We start from the raw sequence: 21406 nt of genomic DNA, 5'->3' as shown, positions 1-21406 counted from the left end.
TTATGAATGAGCTCGCCTTCGCGACTTTGAGAGTGCGGAAGGCTGGGCGGCTCAAATGCACCGTTCATGGTTGACCTGGGTTGGGTACCTCTGCGTTGCAAGTTTTCTATGCCGATTCAAGGTGCTGAATAGAGGTATTAAATACAGAGAGATGGGAGAAAAGTTGAAGTCCTGGTGATTTTTGATTTTGATTATTTGCTACAAGGTTGAAGGGGGAGAAAATATTGGAGTAATAGTGGATGGAGTTGAATTGGACATGTGAAATAGGGAATGGGGTGAATATGAGAGAGGATAATCAAACTCCTGAAGATTCCTAGGTGCTGTCTAGGTAATTCTAGCCAGGTTTTGATATCACGGATGGTTATTCACCCAGAAGCTTTTCAGAAGAGAACAACACATTTCAATATTATGCACCGCGGAACCCACCTGAAGGGAAAAATTCTCTAGAATTCTTTAGGCTCTCCGAAGACGTTGTTGATCTCAGATTGAAATTTGTTTGTAAATCGTGCTCAACGCAACTGCTTTACTTGCGGCGGGGTTATTTTCGTTGCCATTTTCTTCTCATCTCAGCTTTCCTCTTTTATTCGCTGTCACTGAGTTATGTGTTATTTATCATCTATACTTTTCATCTCACACATCATATGTCAAGTCCCAAGGAGTGACTGATGTTCCATCTGAAACTTTCGTGATCTCAAGGCAGTCATGGAGAACGTTCGAAGAATCAACATTGAAACCATCCTGTGCGCATACTTAGTGCTAGGATTTTGTGAGGTGCTTGTGGCCACAGAGAGAGGTGTTCCGAGGAGTTAATATAGACAGTACCCGTCAAATAAACACAGTGGAGCGAATCTAGATGTACTCGAAAGAAGACTGAATGGATAGCATCATCTTGTACTACCACGGAACTCTGTTATAACTATTCACTAGACGTAAGCCTGATAATTCCACGTATTCTTTGTGTTGAATGTCTATCATGAAGTCTTTGAAAGACGGAGTTATATAAAAGGACCACTGGGTGCTAGATTACGCCATATGGTTCGAGAGCCATCTGACAAGAATCCTTAAGGAAAGAAGCAGCAGAGCTTGGAAAGCAGCGAAGTTAATTCCTATCCAGATGGATAACTAGATATCTCAGATCAAGAAGAGACGAAAAGCTACTTAATTTCCATGTGCTTGACTGTCGAAATGATATGGCTGTTTACTTATCATCACTGATGTATATACCCATCATATTTGACAAGTTCCCACCGATTACAAGTGGCAGTATATGAAATATAAGAAACAACAAAAATCCACCCTTGTACCATCCTCAAAATCGCAAGGTCTAAAGACTGCTAAGATTCAGAAGTAGAAAATGCAATTTAGATGTTAGAAAATCACTCAAGTATATCGCGTAACTGATCAACACTCCAGCCCCTGTTGTTAAATCCTGAATGCATAATTTCTTTGACCAGAAAGGTAATGGACCGTATAAGAGCTTAAATAGAGAGCCCTGGAGATCCTAGATATCACGAGTAAGTATCGAGGTAAATTCTCGGTTAAGAAAATGAATCGCGAACATAGTCGCGCCGCAAGGAGAGTTACCATCGGATACCTCCAGATATCAATTGATTCGGAAGGAGCTGTTTGATTGATAGCTCAATCTAGACCACAAATGACATTATAGCTCCATCTTCACATTAAACTCCAATCCTATCTCACCTCCGGTATATATGAACCCATTTCCTCCCCCAGAGCTCACCTCTCCAATACCAAACATCAGACGCGACGAACTAGATGTGTAGGCTATCGTTTGAAATCCATCTGACGCATATACATCTCCATCCCCTTATTTTGACTAAACCCTTTCGAGGGGAAAGAAAAGGAATAGGGAAGATTTATATACCTTTATACCTTTCTACCTCAAAAATCATCGACAACAAATCTTAGGAAACGACAATGAAATAATCTCCATGAACAGATTTCAAAAACATAATCACCACAGCGACAGCAAAAACATTCTTTTCTATATCAAATCACTTCACTTCAAATTCCATCACATCAAACTCACCATCATACTTCTCATCTCCCATGTCCCATCTCCTCCAAACCACATACCCAACACTCCACCCAATCATCTCCTGGTGTTCCTGACCCAATCTACCTCCAAAACCATACCAATCAATCTTTCAGTGTTTCCCATCTATTTATCCCTCGAGTAAGGAAACCAGTCATTTAGTGAATCAATGAAGTCTTCCGGAATCTAAATCCAAAACGAACCAAAATGACCCGAGACGAACCGAAGAACTCAAAAAGTTCCTTCCAAGAACTACAACTCAAAGATCTCCACCTCAAAGAATTAAGTCATGGGCGTAGGTAATTTACTAGATTAGTTACGCTGATGGATAAATAGATAGATAGATATATGAATTGAATCCATGAATTGAATACAATGTATGAATTGAATCCATGAATTGAATCCATAAATCTGAATATATAAATCTGAATACATACCACATACCATACACCACACACCATAGAAAAAGGCAAGCAAGCAAGCAAAGCAAACAAACTTCCCAGTCCCAGAAAATACATTTCTTATATATGTACATATGTAAGTACTTAGTGCGTAGTGAGTACTACGTACTACAGTCTATATAAAATGAGCTGAGCTGAGATTTCAGATATTCATGAACTTCCAAGTTCCGGCAGTTTTTGGATATTGCGTCGCGGCTGAGTTTGAGTTTGAGTGTTAATTTGATAATTGTGGATGGATGGATGAACAAATGAATAGATATCAGCAATCATCTACCTACCTCCTATCTACCTATCTACCTGCTCACCTACCCAATTATCCACATCCATATCCACATCCACCCACAACTCACCACTCACCAGTCATCTAGCATCAAGAATACACCACCTCCACCCACATTCCCCCAATCCATCTCAATACATACAATGCAGCAGTAAACGCAGTAACGCAGAAGTGAGATTGACCCCTCCCCTACAATCTCGATTTCCAAAGGCACACTCGATTTTTCTATCTTCTATCTCCAAGTCTACCTCTAGATGGAGGATATACACTCACCATTCCTCATACCAAACTTCTCTAAAGTTTCCGCACTATTCATCGACCCATCCATCTATTTCATGACCTCATCTCTGCTCCCCCATACCAAAGCAAAAACAAAATTAAAATCCCGCCTCGTTACATCAGATCTGTGAGGATTCATAATAAGTCCACTAAATCACTTATTAATATCTTACTAAATAAGGGATATCTTGATGACTAATACACATATAATATGATCTTATATTATAAAATCATATTATCATATAGTTGTATAATAGTATCTCTTATCAAATTGATTTATAATGGAATAGAATGAAATGGAACTAGATGGAAGTATACAGGAAATATCGCTAAATTGATTGGTTGTACTTTCTTTTTATTATCTAAAATGATTCTATAAGATACGATTTAAATCGATCTTATTTATAAGCATAGAATATACTGGAATTTCATTATAAACTATATAAACCTAGAATATTCTTTAAAGAAAATCTAGGAAAAAGCAAGCAATTCATCTCAACTCAGCCTAGCTCTTCTAAATTGACTTCAATTCAACTCTTCTATATATTCGATTTATCCCTCAAGCTTAAACTGACTAGATCTTCCACTATCATTATAATAATACTATTCCTTATTATTATAAAAGCTAACCTCCAAGAAGATCATAACTTATCATACAAATCGAACAAATCAACCCGATATAGTATCATTCAGAGCTATCATACACACACACACACACACGACCCTCTCCTCACCATGCCTACCCCTCAGTTCCCGTTCATCTCACTCTTCACTCATTTTCACTATCCTCATGTTCAAAATATCTCGACCTCGTCCCCGTCTCACCCACTCTCTTAGCATTTCTACTCGGTGTTTTTCTCGTTGCCGGACTAGAAGTTACGGATATCGTTCCTCTTTTTTTCGTTGCCGATTTCCTCGGTACTGATCTCTTCGGAGAGGGTTTTATTACTTCTTCTTCTTCCGCGTCATCATCCATTTCGATATCGGATAGTGAAGAAGATGCATTATCCTCAAGATTCTCATCATCCTCCGAGTCCGGTATACGTTTTCGTTTACCAGAAGTTTTTGGTATTGGAGCTGCTCGTTTTGCGGGAGTTTTCGGTTTAGGTTTGGAGATTGAAGTGGGTTTTGCTTTTGCTTTTGCGGGAGTTTTGTTCGTCGACGCTGCGGGTCTTCCTCTACTGCGGGGTGTTGGTGCAGGAATTATAACTTGTGGTTTTCTATGTTGGATTTCTTCCTCTGATTCTAATTCATCTTCCGAAGTTGCATTTGTCGCGGTATGTTCATTCCCAATGAATTGAAATGTTTGAGAACCATTAGTACCATTAGTGATCTCTTTTCCTTCATCTTCCACGATAAATCCACCACCATCTCCATCATCCTGTGAAGCAACAACTGGAAAGAAACTGGTCGAATGATGTTCTTCCGGTTCTTCCTCATCATAACCTTCAGGGAAAAAACCACCTGCCATTTCTTCATCTTGCTGTTGCATTTCCAACGCTTTTTCCTCCAATTCCGGATCTCCATCAACCTCCTTCCCTTTCTTATTCCTATTATTAAACGGATTAACAGCATCAACTTCTTCTCCACCATGTCCATATTCATCCGTCATTCTTTCAATAATTCGAAGTCCCATCAACATTTTCCTCCACATACCAATCGCTGCTTTAGTTTTCTTCTCATCTTCTTTTCTAACTCTTTCTGCTTCATCTCTTTCCCATTCTTCCATGACAAGATCGAAATTCTCCTCAGCAACCACAACACCAGTAATGATTGGTATAGCCATTCTAGCACCAAATTCAAATCCAGTAACAGCTTCCGCATAATCAATACCTAATCGTGTACAAATCCTCTTTGTACCTCTTCTAGGAATATGTACTGCACCAACCGGTACCATACTTGGAACATAAACATCCATATTTCCATAATTGTTTTTCGGTATCACACCATTCTCAATTGGTGGAGGAATAATCCAATCAGTTTGATCACGACTATAAAGACCTTGTAACATTTTTTCTCCACTTTCCAACTCTGCTTCTGCAAGTTCACGTTTTCGATTTGTAGTCGCTGCTCGATATGGTACACGTTTTCTTGGTATTTCACCGGGTAGGGGTGCTCGACCTTCTTTATGCCATGTTTCTAAACTTTTACAACTGACGACATCTTTTCGAAGATAAACTTTCTCTTCTGTTGGATTGTCGCCTTTTGCTTTTACAGTGAACGTTTTTACATGTTTTGCTGTATCAAGAATAGCTTCTTCTCTTCTTAGATGTCTTGCCAACACAAATTCTGACGACTTTTTGAAAAATAGAAGATTTTCTTCTCCTTCTTTCACTTCCCTTTTCTTAGGTTGAATGGGCTTGAGATCAGTAGCTTCCTCTTGATCATCAATCTCAGTCCTTGGGCATCTATTACTCCCTCGTATATAATTGTTCATGACATTTTTGAACCAATCGTATTGATCATAACGTTTGATTTTTCCTTTAGAATTGTAAACCGGAATTTTCTCAATTGGAATTCGATTGCCTTTTGTCCGACCAGGTAACATATGACCTTTCAAATATCGGATCGTTACATCCTTGGCCGAACCATCTGAACAGTGAGCAATAACATAAGCCACTACTTGTTTGGCCTTGTCAGCTTTTGCACCACGAGGTTCAAACTTTTGAAGAAGTTCAGCATTAGTCGCAATGACATTAAGAACGAGTGGATCGATAGCTGTAAATCTTTTAGTAATTGGGGATAAAATCTCAGTCCAATAATTTGGGAAGGATATATCTTTGTCAAAAGGTTTTGATGGTTGTATACGAGTTTTGGCTGGAGTGATGTCAACCACAGATTCATCATCGTCGTCAGTATTATCCAGGGAAGCTTCTTCGGAATCTGATAAATCGATTGGAGCATCCTTAAGCCCATTTCCGCGTGAACTTCTTCTCGTCGAATCATTGGTAGGTTTGGTGGAGTTTTTTGGAACCAGAGTGGATTTTCCTGTTCCATTTACTTTCTTCGAGGATTTGGGGGGAGGCTTTGCTGTAGGCTTGGTGGTAGGCGTTGTAGTAGACTTTGAGATAGGCTTCGAGACATGCTTCTCTTCTTCACTACTCTCAGTATCCGACGTATTATCCTCTGGAATAGATTCGTTTCTCTTCTTGTCCTTCTTCTCTACAGCATCCTCGTTCTTATTCCAACCAAATCCTACCGGTTGAAGACTAGCAACCATTCTTGATTCAATACCAATTCCCCTCAAAAGTGCAGTAAATAGTTGTTCGCCCAAATCTCGACTACCTTCCATAATTCTAGCTGTCTTCCTAAATTCATGTATATTGATTATCCTTTCGCCATGTCGTTCAACGTCATGTTCATCTTTCTGGAAACTCTTCAATTCTTGATCGAGCCTTTCGAGAGACATGTAACCAATTTTTCGTAAACCTGGTGCGACAATTCTAAATCTTTGCTTCCAATAATGCATCAATAACTTTAAAAGTCGAAACATAGGATCCCCACGACTCATATTGATTTCACCAGCCTCTTGTCTTTCGGCAGGTTGTCCCCAATCTCGTTGACTTCTGATATCGTTCTTTCCTTTTGTGGCCTTTCCCTTTCCTTTCCCCTTTGACTTTGGAGTATCTTCTACCTGGCTTTGTAAACCGCTATCCTTCCTCCATTTTTCAATCTCCCTCAAAATTGTTTCCGGTAAATTTCCCACCAGGATATCTTGTAATTCTTTATCGCAAAGCCAAGAATTTCTGATCGCATTATGCCACATTAACATTTGAACATGGACTTTATGTGTAGCTATTCTTATACCCCTCTCAATTTTACTTGGTCCTTTCTTCGTCCCCGATGGATTTGTAAGTGAAATCCTCGTTTCTTTCGTTAATGTAAGTTCCAGATCTCCTGTAGGTATATTCGCAGATGGTTTATCTGTTATATTTGTATCGACATCTTCGAACTCAATATCTTCGTCTTCATCTTCATCCTCATTCTCCGTCGCACCATCGTTGGGTTGTCTATTCGTATTTGGAACATCCTCGAATTCCTCATCGAAAGGACGATAAAGAACTTTCGTCATCCTCATCTGTAGCTTGGATTTGCGTAAATCGCCTCGGTATCCTCGGGACCTTTTGCTCCAGCATCCAGATCGTCAAATAATGTAGCTTTTCGTGGAGTGGCTTTGAAGATTTGACTTTTTTGCCTTTATTCTGTTGCTTTGACGGACCTGGCTTGGGATCTGACTCTGGGGACGAAGAACGTAATCGTTTGCGCGGTAGGAATGGAGGCATATTGAAAATCTGTCACCGAAAACATAATTTTGAGAAGTATTGAAATCGATCAAGTTGATGTAGTAAGGTTATCAGAGAAATTCCAATTAACACGAACTCAACACGAAGTCAGGCGTCGCGGAATAAGCATCAAAGTTTCAAATAATGAGGTCATCAATCAATCAATCAATCAATCAATCAGGTACCGACAGGGGTATGAAAGAGCGATCGCATTGTTGGAATGTGATGGGGGAAGACAATAAAGGTATTAATGATAAAGGTGACAATGAGGTTAAGAGAAGGGAATCGTCTAAATTTTATATGTAACAGTATTGATGAGTATGTAATATTGATATCTTGAACATCTTCCTCTTTGCCGGCTTTTGAAGATGTCAAGATGTTGGATGTATGGGTGTTATCGTGAAAACCCGTATTTGCATGATATTGGATCGATAATGTTCATATATACTCATACTGTCCATAGTACCCATACTGTGTATGCTGTTTATGCTGCTCATGCTGCTCATAATGCTCATGCTACCCATACTGCCCGTACTCGTATTGTCATACTCTTCATCTATGAATGTTGCCTCGATTGCCCCTCCCCCTCCTCCTCCTGCTCTACTTCAAAAGGTATTCTCAAATCCTATCCTATCCCAAAACTCCAGATGTTACCCGCGCCATACCAATGTATTCTTCTATTTATTCATCGTTATCATAATCCATTCCATCATTATATGTAGCAGTAGAAGAACCTTCCATCCTATCCTCCGAACCAGATACCTTCATTTCATGACCATGCATTTGTCTCCATTCTTTGACACCTCGATTGATCTCTGCTTTATTAACACCATCTTTAACCAAACACATCTTGACTCCCAAAGATTCAACATTCCTATTCCTTGCCTCATCATCAAAGAATAACATATCTTTATATGCTATGCCCGTACTCTTTTGTAATTTCGTAAAATGTGTAATCTTACTTCCAGGATAGATTTCGAGTTGATCAAAGTATTCAATCGCCTTCTTCTTCTTCCCATCTATATCCATAACATGAAGTAATCTTAACATTTCTCTTCCTAGATCGGGAGCAGATGTGCGAGACGCGGCTCCAACCATTATGCCATGTTCTTTGAGTTGTGCGAGAATGGAAGGGACTTCATTATAGAAAGCAAAACTTTCTCCCCAACGATCGGTCGTCGCAGAATGTTCAGAATTTGCTTTGATCGGAGGTGTAACATGTGTATCTACCCAGAAGGGCCATAATGTATAATCGAGATCGAATACGATAAGTTTTGGAAGGAGGAGGGAATCTGTAAATGTAGATGGAGGGGTATCGATTGAAGATATTGGGTACGGGTTATTGGTTTTCTTCAATTTTTTTCCCATTGTCGTAAATAAAAGGAGGAGTAGGAGAGGTATGAAATTCGTATTGTTTGTAGGGAGAATTGTGTATATACGAAAGCTTGTTGAAGTAACCTTGGAAGTTGAGTAGAGAAGGAATCTCACAAGAGAGAATTGTCGTCCTGTATTTCCAGGCTGTTAGTGAAGGTTGGATGTTGCGAGGTTGCGCCGCATCATGAAAGTTTTAGCGAAGTAAAGCCTAATACGGGGGCGAAGAATGAAGAACGATACGGAGATTATTTTACATCTTCAGCTGGATTGAATATTCCAAATTCGATTCATCCCTCCATCAATCTATTTACTCGACTACATCGATTGATATCGTCTAGTCGTTGATCATAAGACCGGTACTCTACATACAAACTCGATACACCAATCTTCATCAACTACTTTGTACTTCTCCATACTCCTTCATACGAGCTTATGTCTCACTCTTCCAGATCATTATAAATTGTCTCACAATTACCGTTGACGACCATAAGCCACCCTTCTAGACTTTTCGATACATTATCTTCCAAAGGCATAGTAGCTTGTTTGATGGTACGATGAACTACCATGTCAGAGGTACATGAACAACCAAAGATTACAACATCGCATCATCATACTATACGTGAAGCACGACACGAGGATATTCCATTACTAGCAGACGTTGAACGATCAGCAGCTAAATTGTTCACATGTTTCAACGTTCCCGTTGATGATTCCGTCTTGGATTCGTCACTACTAATGACCCATGTTAAAGAATCATCATCTTTGGGTGGCTGTTGATGGTGAAGGCAAACCTGTGGGATTCCTTGGAGGTTTTAAAGTTGATGATAATTTCCATGTGGCTGAAGTCTCGGTCAAGAAGGATAATCAGAGGCAAGGTATTGGGAATTCTTTAATGTATAGAATGATGAAAGATATAAAGGAAGAAGGATTTCAAGCAATTACCCTCACAACCAACAAAATTCTTCCTTTCAATCGTCCTTGGTATCAAAGTTTAGGATACATCGAACTCGAAGCAAAGGATGTCGGCAATGAATTGACTTTGTTGATTGAAGAAGAATCAAATCACCTTGACAATAATATTAGGTGTGCTATGAGAAAGAACATCTCATGATATTGAGGTAGAACATCCCTTTTCTCCTTCCAGACCGCCACCCGTGATGGATGAATGAGTTCCAAAGAGGCGATGTGATGATGTCTTCAACGTATGGTACATTGATGTTCCATATTTCTCAAAGTAATTCTCATCAAATCTAAAGGTTTTAATCAAACAATACCTGGGGAAAGAAACGGCACTTGGGATATCTTTCAAGGATCATCTGAGCTGATCACGACAGTACCATGCTACTAAAGGTTGTAGAACCTGACATCACATAGTCCGAAGACAATGGGAAACTTACAGAATTCCACGCGGATGTCCGCTCCGGGGAACAATTGCCAATGCAATATCAGAAATAGAAAAGAGTGGCGCAATTAGTTTCCAATCAGTACCTTTCCGTCAAGCTGGCTCGGCTGGCCAAATGGTTACACTTAGACAAGTAACACGATATGATTCTATCGGGGATTTTCAATCAAATTAATAATTGAAAATACCTTTGAGATATCAATTGTATTACATTTACCTTTTACGCAAAGAAACCGTTTGATATTCTCTTCATTCTCTTATCGATGATGGTATGGGGTCAAGATGATCTGATCTGATCTTCTCTTGATTGAACCATTCAACATCCATGCTCCTCATGCAAGTCAATCTTCACCCCAAACTTGCCCCACCATTAACCTCAATTTAGATACGGGACTTTGAACATTTATTTCTCAATGTCTACTAAAACTTCTGTATGGAGTATTTTGATCTCTTTACCCATCATATCCAACTTTAGCAGGGTCAACATGTTTTACGGTAAGCTACATGATCTTGGTGGGTCTTATCCGTTTAATATGGCTAAGTCTACCGAGGCTGATAGGTTGGAATAGAAATGGGAATTTCTTCACGTACTACCGGTACTGATAATAGTACACAGTACTTTTAACTTATGTTGTTTGATATCATGGATAAGATATTGAAGATGGGGGTACGATTTTGGGCGACATACAAAGTAAACCTCAAGTACCTTCATTCTTATCATATTGTTTTTATCTAAACTGGGTGCTCCTCATTTGTCTCTTTCTCCTCATTGATATCACTCAAGACCTGCTTGATACGTGTTAATCTCTCATATCTAGACTTCTGAATAATCATTGCATCTGCCTCAAGCTCACCTCGAGTGTACCATAAGTTCATCACAAGCTCACTATAAGTCCATCATCAATGATATTCTACGATCAATTTTTCGTTTGAATCCCATATACCATTCACCAAGGTTTATCAAGATGGAAAAAACTATGATTGATAAAAGAGATCCGTCTCTTCGGGGTCTTTCGCCAAAGTCATCAACCTACAAATCAGAAAAAGTGGCTATATCCGATGGAGAGAATCATTCCCAATTAGCGGAAGTCAATGAAACAGGTCATGTTCAAGAAGTTGAACGGAACTTTTCTTTACTTTCTATATGTTCAGTTGGTCTTGTTACTGGAAATACATGGGCTGCTTTAGGTGGTAGTATTGCTACAGCTATTTAGTAAGTTATTATTTTTATAAGAATGGAAACGAAGACTAACATGTTAATAGTAATGGAGGTCCACCGGGTGTTTTATATGAATTCATTGCTGTATCAATATTTTATTGGCTCGTTGCAGCTTCGTTAGCTGAATTGGCTTCATCAATGCCAAGTAGTGCTGGAGTTTATCATTGGGCATCAATTACTCCTGGTCCGAAATATGGTAAAATTTGTGGTTGGTTTGCTGGTTGGTGGAACACGTTTGCTTGGATTTGTGGTGCAGGTAAATCTAATCTCATCGGTTTTCAAGACACATCTAACGTTCAATAGCTACGATGTCATCTATTGCTTCGAATGTTGTAGTTGCAATATATGGTCTCTATCATCCTGATTATGTAGTAGCTAGATGGCACATTTTCATCGGTTACATTATCATAACTTGGATTGCTTGTTGTATAGTCTTATTCGCTAATCGTGCTCTTCCAATGATTAATAATATTGGACTTGCTTTTATCTTGGGTGGTGTTTTGTAAGTTTTTATCACTCAAGTTCTTGTGACGATTGACTAATTCTATACTATCAGTATCACAATCATAGTTTGTGCTGTTATGCCATCCGGTACTGGTCATGCTACCCATTCTTTTGTTTGGGCAGACTGGGCCAATGATACCGGTTATTCCAGTAATGGATTTGTTTTCCTTGCAGGAATGTTAAACGGAGCTTATGCTGTTGGTACACCTGATTGTGTTTCTCATTTGGCGGAAGAAATTCCAAATCCTAGGAAGAATATACCACTTGCGATTGGTGCTCAAATGAGCATTGGTTTTATTACAGCATTTTTATATACGATAACTATTTGTGAGTTTTTTCCTTGTGTCTCTCATGATCCTCCTATTCTCTTCGTCTGCTCTTCATTGGTTCTTCCTTCGGAAAATACTAAGTATTCTCTAGTCTACGCAACTACCGATCTCGATGCTGTATTGGCTGCACCATTTTTTCCACTTACTCAAATATATCTACAAGCCACTGGCACCATTGCGGGAACAACCGGTCTCCTTTTCGTTTATATTCTTTCCGATCTTCTGTACCCTCATCGGAACATATATAACTGCGGGAAGATGTCTTTGGACTCTTGCTCGTGATGAAGCAGTTCCTTTCTCAAATTGGCTACACGTAATTCATCCACACCACAAAAGTCCTCTCAACGCCACCATCGCTTGTGGTATTTGCAGTACTATTCTAGGCGTTATATATGTCGGTTCATCAACAGCATTTAATGCTTTCGTCGGTTCTTTCGTCGTTCTTCTTACTCTTTCTTATTTAGTCTCAATTCTTCCATTCATTTTAACAGGTCGCTTCAATCATTCTCCTCAAGAATCAGGTCCTTACAATAATAGAATGATTCCTGGCTGGTTTCAAATGAATGACATTGTGGGTTATACTGTCAATATTATTAGTTGTCTCTATATAATTGTGTTTGTGGTTATCTATTGTTTTCCTTACGCAATACCTTTCGATGCAGCGAGTATGAATTATTCATGTCTTATTGCGGGAGCTTTATCGATTGCAGCAGGGATTTGGTGGTTAGTTAAAGGTGGGAAGTACAAAGGACCTCAAGCTGGTTGTTATGGTCAATCTGAAGTGGATTCGGATGATGGGAGGAATGTTTTGAATGGTATTCCTGTTGGGGATGATGATGGTTTGCATAAAGCACTTGAGATTGGATCGAAATAATGGGAAGGGACTTGAGCGGTGTTATACCGGCATGGTGGGTTTTCTCGGTGCAAGGAAGCTCGCACGCTTCCCTTCTCGTGGAGTAATGAACGACTTGTTCTAGGAGTTTTGATACTTTTCTTTTTGGTGTTGGTACTTCTTATGAATATACTCCTTTATTACGAGGAAAGAAAATGATGGGGCAGGAAAAATCGGTATGTCTTTGTTGAGAGGATACATCTTCTATCGACTTATTTATAAACAACATATTCACATCGCACCACTAGATTTATTCAAACAATTACCAGTAAACTTCTCCACAGTACGAACAAATCCATCCATCACACAATTCTATCGTCCTTCCGCAAAAGAAAACCCACATCCACTCTTCCACTCCTCTAAACAATCCTTCATCCAATCATCTCCTCATTTAAAATAGCGCTTACTCGAGAATTTTTCGCATTGTTTACATATAAATCGCTCATTCGCACTCCTCGCCTTTTTTTTCAATTCATTCATCCCCCAACAAAATCGAACGAAACAGAATCATCAAATCCCGAATTTTATTTTCCAATTCACGATATTATACTATTGCGCAATTCTGTGTATTGCATATTTGAATTTGAACTTCGAAATGCAGGATCCCATGGTTTATTTTATTACGGGGGAAATAAAGGTGTGTATTTGTATTTGTATTTGTATTTGTATTTGTGTGTTTTTTGGGAGGGAAAGGAGGGGAAAAGAAAGGGGGCCCCTTTTTTGAGGTGCGGGGTTCGCTTAGGGGTTTCCACATTTTCTTTTTTTTCTGGGGGGTGGTGATGGATTTGGGTGCTGGGACTTTGGTGGATGGTTTGAGTTTGGATGGGGATGGGGATGGGAATATGTATATGGAGATGGATATGATAGTGAAGACGGGAATGGAAATACTAACCAGCAAATAAAAATAGGAATCGGACTCCAATTAATCCGTACACTTCTCCAGCGCGAAAATACAATTGTTATCGCTACCAAACGCGCGACTTCTACCGATTCCTCTGAGCTGGAAGGGCTTTCTAAAGCGCAAGGCTCGAGACTTATTATCGTTACGCTTGCTTCGGATATCGACGATGAGAAAGAGGAAAACAGAGAGAATACTGTTGATGATTTAGTGGAGAGATTAAAAAACAAAGGAGTGGAGAAAATCGATACCTTGATCTTAAACGCCGGCGCAGCGACAAGTTTCGAGAGTGTGAAAGAGACGAGTGTGCAGGAACTGCAGGCGCATTTTCAGATTAACACGGTGTGGCCGATTCGGATTTATCAGGTTTTGAGACCGCTGTTGCTTGGTTCTTCTGCTTCTGATTGAAGGGGGAGAGAAGAGGATACAGAAGAAGGTTGTTTATATTTCTAGCTATCTGGGCTCGATTGGGGGGATGGAAGATGAGACGCCGTCGATTGCGTATGGGATTAGTAAGGCGGCGGGGAATTATTTTGTGAGGAAGCTGCATTTTGAGGAGGAGAGGGGGGTTGTGTGTGTGGCGGTGCATCCGGGGTATGTTTTTGTTTTTATTCTTTTTGAGGTTTGGGACTTGGGACGCAAGGGGTGGATGAAAAGGTTTCTGGGGATGAGGATAGGATATTGGCTAATTGTAGAATCTTTTAATCGGGATGTAGATGGGTTAAAACGGACAATGGACAAGCCTTTGCGGATAGTCTAGGGGTGAAGGAACCGCCGATGAGTTTGGAGAAGAGTGTGAGTGGGGTGATTAGACAGGTACGTGATTTTTTTCCTTTAAATGGAGGATGGATGAGACACGAGGGGCTTTTGGAATGATGGCTGATAATTTGATGGTGTAGATCGATATAGCGAGTAGGGAAACTACTTCTGGATGCTTTGTTTCTTGGAAGGGAGATGTGGTTCCTTGGTAGATGTAGATGGGGACCGGTCAGTGGATTTTTAGAGAAGTGGTACTTGCTATACGGACTGGAATAAATGAACGAATTTATTTACCTATTGGATCACCTACTCTTACTTCGCATAACTATACGGATGAATATTGCGTTGGTTCAATTCTTATGAACGTTGGGGAATTCATCGCCCATGAAGCCTCAAGTCAAACGACGATTTACTTCCCAGTATCCAAAGTTTTTACCTGATCTCTTCGACGTGAAGGGAAAATGGGATGAACATGAAGGTATCGAAATAATTCTCTACACATAATGTCCTCACACACTATTATATCCCTTGCTCTGTCTTTGAATACCACCCGCTCAACTTCAAACGTTGACCCCGCTCCCAATTCACGATCTCAATTTCCTTGTTACATGCAATTTCACGAGGTCTTTTATAGTGGTAAAATGCTTTTGATGAGTATAGAATTCTATAATAAAATAATAGAATTATTTAAAATAATAACAATATGATTTCTATAGTTATTGATTGAATATCAAATATTAATGCTATTGAGATAACTTAAAGTCACGTTTCGATTTGAACGGCGAGTTTTATACTCGATCTAATAACTCGTTTTTGTCACGATCACATACTAGAGTATATCATAGAGGTCAAATAACTAGAATAAGAAAGCTAAGAGGAAAGAGATACTTAAGGGATATAATAACAATCGCCTAGTTCAAGCTAGCCTTGAACTTATAACTGTAATAAGTCATCATGTATGTCACGTGATATTGGGTCATAAGCACAGCCATATTCTTGCTCTCTCTTTAAGTCAAACTGTAATATAATAAACTACACTTATATTTCAATCAATTCATTCTCCACTGCGACCGACCTATTTCAACATAATCTATAATTCCGAGTGTCCTTAATTTCATATTATGATTATGCTTTCAAATCTCAATATATCTTATCCCGACTAAATCATGTCAACCAATTTCTCGGAAATCCCTATCTTGGATCTTAGTTTAGCAGATGATTCATCCACAAAACCACAACTTCTGAAAGAGCTCAAACATGTTCTCTTAAACGTAGGATTTCTTTATGTGAAGAATCATGGCGTTCCTAAGGATACTGTAGATGAACTTGTGAATGTCCTACCAAGTTTATTTGCACTTCCTGACGATGAAAAGAATTCGATAGCCTTGGAAAAGTCACCACATTTTCTAGGATATAGTGGTTTGGGAGCAGAAACTACTGCTCAAGTATCAGATCAAAGAGAACAATTTGAGTTTGCGACGGAATTGGAAGCGTCATGGGTTGAAGGAGATCCAGTTTATAAAAAACTGCTGGGGCCAAATCAGGTGGATATCACGTGTGTGCAGATGCCGAGACATAATTCTAACATTAGGATAGTGGCCGTCATCTCTTCCATCAATCCGTATCATTGTTGAAGATTACATTCAAGCATTGTTTGAACTTTCTGAAAGGTTTCTTACACTCGTCGCGGAAGCATTAAACATTTCTCCATCATCACTTCACTCCTTTCTTTCCCCTCAACACCGCTTAAAAGTCGTTCATTACAGCCCCATCACCTCACCCAACAATAATCAAGGTGTGGGACCTCATAAAGATTCATCAGGATGGTGGACCTTTCTTCTCCAAGCTTCTCCTCTTCATATCCGTGGTCTTCAAGCTATGAATCGATCAGGAACATGGATCGATGTACCGAATATCCCCGGAACATTTGTTGTTAATATTGGACAAGCTTTCGAAGTAGCTAGTAATGGTTTATGTCCGGCTACAATACATAGAGTATTATCGAGCGAGTATGATAGATATAGTATTCCCTTTTTTCAAGGTGTACGGGGTGATGCTACGAAAAAGAATTTTGAAGATTTATGGCCACAATTAGAGGGGCAGGGGACGAAGGAATCGGAAAGTGGTAAGAATATAGACTCGCCATTTTTGAGGGGAAAGTATTATACTTGGGGAGAATCTCAATTGAGAACAAAGGTTCGGAGTCATAGCGATGCTGGAAAGAGGTTTTATTCTTCTGTTTATGATAAGTATGTTAACGAGTAATTGTCACTACAAGGCGAGACGTAACCTTATCACTGGACAATTTCTCAGTTGTCATATCCTCTAGGTTGTGACTACAGACTTTGGCTTCATGATTTTGGACCAAAACAACAACAATATCCATAGATCTACCTACTTGGTGTTTTGAACTTGGTTGCAAAATTGCTATCATCTGAAAACTTTACTATATATTCAGGCATAATACTCATCAGGTTTAGAGGTACTCTTTCAATATGAAAATCGATGCACTGATAGGATTCACTTGGTCAATCTCTGGGAACATGGCCTAGTGGTCAAAAATAACAATGCTATGATATGCTGCATCTTGTATTTTGTAAATCAACGCATCTTATTTGCTATCTTTATTGGGTATTTTCATACCGAATACATTGCGATTTTGCAATGATTGATATTATCCTATATTATACTCAATCATCATCGTCATCCCGATTTGACCTCTTTGACCGATCATGAAGGAGTTTGGCCATAGGTACCACGTCTGTGAACAAGTGCAAGCTGGCGTTTGCTATTACTCCCGCAGCTTCAACAAAATCGCATCTTTCTCCAACCACTGCTCTTCTCCAAAAGAACTGTGTCATCGCCATACCATCACATATACCAACTTCAGGGATATCTTTCCAGCTATAGGATCTAGTCATCAAAGCACGTTCCATTCTGTACTCCCACCAGGCTTTAATATCTTCTTTCCTAAAGAGACTCTTGAATGAATCTCGTCTTGTACCAAACAACCATTTCCAGATTTTTTTCTCAAATTTGCTCTTATTTTGCAAAATGTGCCCTCGGGTAAAAAATGGGAACCCCATGTTGATATGAGCCGCAGGCCAATGACTTTCCACAGCTCGTCGATCTATAAAGTCGTAGCCGCCGATATGAACCACTAATGTCTCTTCATTAATAGAATCAAATCCTTCGGGATCCAGTACAGTTTCAAAGCCATACTTTGCAAAGAATCTTGCATCTCGAGGGCAGAACTCTGGATCTTGCATTAAGTTCCTAGCGTTTGGTGAAATGTCTACGCAGAGTATTAGCATCTCGATTCCTATCTGCTAGTATTCTGACCGACGTACCTAAGATCTCCATGAATTTAAGAAGCACCGCAAATTGCTGGAGAGATCTTTTGGGTTCATTAACAGAGCTATGAAGAGATCCTAATGCAAAACAAGCCACATTTGTTGGCTTTACTTTTCCCTTCATCATGCTTTTAATAAGTTTCCTGAGTTTTGCTTCATCTTTACTGTCAAGCTTGTATTTCTCAAATGTCGCATCTAGTGCCGACTCTTCCCAACGATGATATGCATACCAGTTTGTGCTAACTACCATTTTCTCTCCGTATCCAGACCAATCCTCTTGCTCTCTAGACATGTTTCTAATCAGATACATTTCCCAGGACTATAATGATAAAAAGTGTACGTACCTAAAGAACTCTACTTTCTCAGATCCAGGATACTCTGATGAGTATTCGTCTGGACCTTCATGTTCATGCCATTCATTATCCTCTCCCAACATCATCCATTTCTTATCTCCATATCGAATAGTATCTCCAATATCCCAATGACCTGTAGGTGGAGAAAATGATGTATCTGTCAATGGAGTAATTGGTGAATCTCCGACTGCATTTATCTCCATATCTTTGGATTCTCCACTTGTAGATGGAGAATGCATATCGAGAGTCTTGAAAATGTCATTGTGTGTATCTGTTACCACACGTATATCCGTTACGCCGAATCTTCTATTATCTGGGAAAGAAGCCATATTGATGACTTTGATTTTGTTGTTGTGATTATTTAGTTTCAGAAATAATTTCCGAGTCAAAGAACCAGACGTACATATGTCGGTAATTTCGCTTAGAAGTGGGGTCATGCCGTATGAAGAGTTTGAAACGGAAGATTGAACTACGGTGAATGGCATGATATTTTGGTATATCTCTGCTATCCATTCACTTATCTGGTAAATTGTGGTGAGCATCTAAATTCTTCACTTGATAGTATAGTACGATACGGTGCTCTAAGGAATTTGAACAGCTAATGTACTGATTCTCTCGATGATCTGAGCTCACTTTAGATACTATCTCCAAGAATAAGAAGATCATCTACAGTCTTTAATTTTAATTTGTGAGTGAATCTTTTTATGTCACAGTTTGCTCCGTAATAAAGACACTGTAGAAACATAGAAATCAAATAATTCATCGGTGTTGTTAATTAACTATGAAGAGAGAAGAGCTGAACTATGCAAAGGAGCCCTCCTTCCTAACCTTAATCCTAGTCCCATACGCCCCTAACATTCTATTCAAGAAGCGTCAATATGCGTCTATGAATTATCTTGTCTAAGAATCCTTGAAATATCGAACAGGATCTCTTTGAGAAAAAAGTGATCCCACCAATCTCCAAGCATCTACAAACCATTGAAATTTTCCTCCCACTACTTCTTTTCTCCAGAAAAATTTAGTATCCCTCATACCAGTGCCAATACTACTAATCGCAGGAATCTCCTTGTAATCATAAGTTTTTGAATCGCCACAAACTTCTTTTTTCCATCCCACCAATCATCCATCGGAGGTCTTCCTTCACCACGATACCAATTGTGAATTCCCTGTACAATCTTGCTTCTGTTTTCCAAGATTAATCCTTCTCCCATCGGAATGAATGCTGCAGGCCAAGGACGATCCATAATTCGCTGATTCATGCAATTATATCCACCAACTTGGAAGACTAGGGTTTCCTCGTTTACAGCTTCAAATCCTTGAGGGTCATCCACAACTTCAAATCCGCAGCGTGTAAGAAATCTCTTATCTCCAGGTGAAAAATCAGGATCTTGCATAACTTTTCTGGCAGTGGGTGGAATCTCTGTAGATTGTATTCATATCAGCTATCAATATGCTTTAAATAAGGAGTTCATCAAGAATCATTCATACCTAAAAGTTCCATAATCTTCATGAGAGCCGCCAATTGTCCAAACGATGCTTTATTCTCTCCGCATCGTTCAAAAGATCCCAAACCAAGACAGGCTACATTGCTCGGCTTCACTTTTCCTTTCTTCATCGAATCCAGAAAATCTCGAAGCATTCTCACGTCTTCGTGCTGGATAGATGTTCCTATCTTCGTCGCCTCCAAATACTCCTCAAATAATCTCTTAAGTGTGACCTCATCTTCATGTTGAATAACCTTTTTCTTCTTTCATCGTCTCTGAAGTTTTCTGAGTATTTTTTCATTTCCATGCTGGATTTTGTATTTCTCAAACTCAATATCTAAATTTTCCTCTAGTCGGTGATAACCGGTGTAGGATTTAAAAACTTCGAGTTGTTTTCTGTATCCATGGCAATGATCTTCATATCTAGATTCACGCCATTAGCTTTGTGGGTTTTCCCATAACTTTGATAATAAAAATTTACTTACCTAAAGAAATCCGCATCCTTAAATCCGCAAAAGTTTATTTCAAAATCATCCGGTCCCTCAGTTTCATGCCATTGTCCATCACTTTTTAGAGTCATCCACTTCTTGTTGTAGGAAACTATATCTCCAACATCACATGGACCTTTGGGAGGGACGAATGGTGTATCTATTGGTGATGCGGTGGGTGATGCGGTGATTGTCGAAATTTCCATATTGGTAGTTTTTCTGTTGTCTTTTGGAGAAGTCACCGTTGCAATCGTTGTATTTGTGCCTTCTTCTGTCTCTGAATCATGAGAGTTTTTACTGTTTGTAGTAGAAGTAATGATCGGTTTAGGCGCACCAGCTTTTGAATCCACGTTATTGGATTCTGTGATATCCATTGGAGAAGTCATGATGAAATCTTGACTGTGTTGTTGTGATCATGGAACTGAAAGTTCAGAATATATAATCCTCTATGTAACTTCTTAGCGAGATCTTTGTCTTGATAACTTCACCGAAAAGTAGTCATACCGTATCGCATGAATTCATCAGCATATTTTTGAGATTCACTTACCTTATAACTTTCAAATAAATATGTATATGTAATCCACATTCACTAGAGCTGAAACATCTTCACGAAAGACTTATTACAGCATCTGAAAGTTCTGTCGATTGACAAAAAACGAATATTATCTTCAATTTACCCACGTTTCACACAAGTCATCGGCCTCATCTGCGGACTTATCTAGGCTTTAGTCGTCTGTTATGCCGCCTGGTATTTAGTTACCTATAATATATTGGCACTATTTCAAGTCCTAGGCAAACTACAAACATGATTTATGATGTCACTATATCAATGGGAAATATATTTCTAATTCTTGACGCGTGCTCATGATATGTTGTAAGTTTCATACTGCTAGCAATCTTGCTAGCGAGGCTCTCTCTCCCCTAGACCCTCGCATCAATAAGATTTTGCTGCTAGTGTATAATAGTAGCTAGCCTCAAGCACTAATTAATCA

At 39.3% G+C, this 21406-nt stretch overlaps 8 protein-coding genes across 8 annotated transcripts; 4 read left to right on the top strand and 4 right to left on the bottom strand.

The window, feature by feature from the left end:
* Nucleotides 1–3845: 3845 nt before the first annotated feature.
* Nucleotides 3846–7359, bottom strand: EAF02_009965 (uncharacterized protein; the record flags this gene model as incomplete). Its single annotated transcript, XM_038906013.1, has 2 exons — nucleotides 3846–7160; nucleotides 7198–7359. 2 exons carry the CDS (start codon nucleotides 7357–7359, stop codon nucleotides 3846–3848), a joined length of 3477 nt encoding a protein of 1158 aa, XP_038754125.1.
* A 681-nt stretch (nucleotides 7360–8040) lies between these two features.
* Nucleotides 8041–8727, bottom strand: EAF02_009964 (uncharacterized protein; the record flags this gene model as incomplete). The annotated part of the gene is made up of 1 exon (XM_038906012.1): nucleotides 8041–8727. One exon carries the CDS (start codon nucleotides 8725–8727, stop codon nucleotides 8041–8043), a length of 687 nt encoding a protein of 228 aa, XP_038754124.1.
* A 748-nt stretch (nucleotides 8728–9475) lies between these two features.
* EAF02_009963 (uncharacterized protein) lies at nucleotides 9476–9844 on the top strand (the record flags this gene model as incomplete). The annotated part of the gene is made up of 1 exon (XM_038906011.1): nucleotides 9476–9844. One exon carries the CDS (start codon nucleotides 9476–9478, stop codon nucleotides 9842–9844), a length of 369 nt encoding a protein of 122 aa, XP_038754123.1.
* A 1256-nt stretch (nucleotides 9845–11100) lies between these two features.
* EAF02_009962 (uncharacterized protein) lies at nucleotides 11101–12469 on the top strand (the record flags this gene model as incomplete). Its single annotated transcript, XM_038906010.1, has 5 exons — nucleotides 11101–11348; nucleotides 11399–11610; nucleotides 11658–11856; nucleotides 11911–12185; nucleotides 12279–12469. The coding sequence occupies 5 exons, from the start codon at nucleotides 11101–11103 to the stop codon at nucleotides 12467–12469; spliced, it is 1125 nt and encodes a 374-aa protein (XP_038754122.1).
* Nucleotides 12470–13674: 1205 nt separating this feature from the next.
* Nucleotides 13675–14385, top strand: EAF02_009961 (uncharacterized protein; the record flags this gene model as incomplete). Its single annotated transcript, XM_038906009.1, has 2 exons — nucleotides 13675–13689; nucleotides 13975–14385. 2 exons carry the CDS (start codon nucleotides 13675–13677, stop codon nucleotides 14383–14385), a joined length of 426 nt encoding a protein of 141 aa, XP_038754121.1.
* A 1517-nt stretch (nucleotides 14386–15902) lies between these two features.
* Nucleotides 15903–17001, top strand: EAF02_009960 (uncharacterized protein; the record flags this gene model as incomplete). The annotated part of the gene is made up of 2 exons (XM_038906008.1): nucleotides 15903–16280; nucleotides 16333–17001. The coding sequence occupies 2 exons, from the start codon at nucleotides 15903–15905 to the stop codon at nucleotides 16999–17001; spliced, it is 1047 nt and encodes a 348-aa protein (XP_038754120.1).
* A 425-nt stretch (nucleotides 17002–17426) lies between these two features.
* EAF02_009959 (uncharacterized protein) lies at nucleotides 17427–18771 on the bottom strand (the record flags this gene model as incomplete). Its single annotated transcript, XM_038906007.1, has 3 exons — nucleotides 17427–18031; nucleotides 18087–18373; nucleotides 18434–18771. The coding sequence occupies 3 exons, from the start codon at nucleotides 18769–18771 to the stop codon at nucleotides 17427–17429; spliced, it is 1230 nt and encodes a 409-aa protein (XP_038754119.1).
* Nucleotides 18772–20192: 1421 nt separating this feature from the next.
* On the bottom strand, nucleotides 20193–20800 carry EAF02_009958 (uncharacterized protein; the record flags this gene model as incomplete). Its single annotated transcript, XM_038906006.1, has 2 exons — nucleotides 20193–20349; nucleotides 20412–20800. 2 exons carry the CDS (start codon nucleotides 20798–20800, stop codon nucleotides 20193–20195), a joined length of 546 nt encoding a protein of 181 aa, XP_038754118.1.
* Between the last annotated feature and the right edge of the window lie 606 nt (nucleotides 20801–21406).

Source organism: Botrytis sinoallii, assembly GCF_014898435.1.
Source record: "Botrytis sinoallii strain Bc 23 chromosome Unknown BSIN_023, whole genome shotgun sequence".
Taxonomy (NCBI): domain Eukaryota; kingdom Fungi; phylum Ascomycota; class Leotiomycetes; order Helotiales; family Sclerotiniaceae; genus Botrytis; species Botrytis sinoallii.
This window is presented reverse-complemented; position numbering and strand designations above follow the sequence as displayed.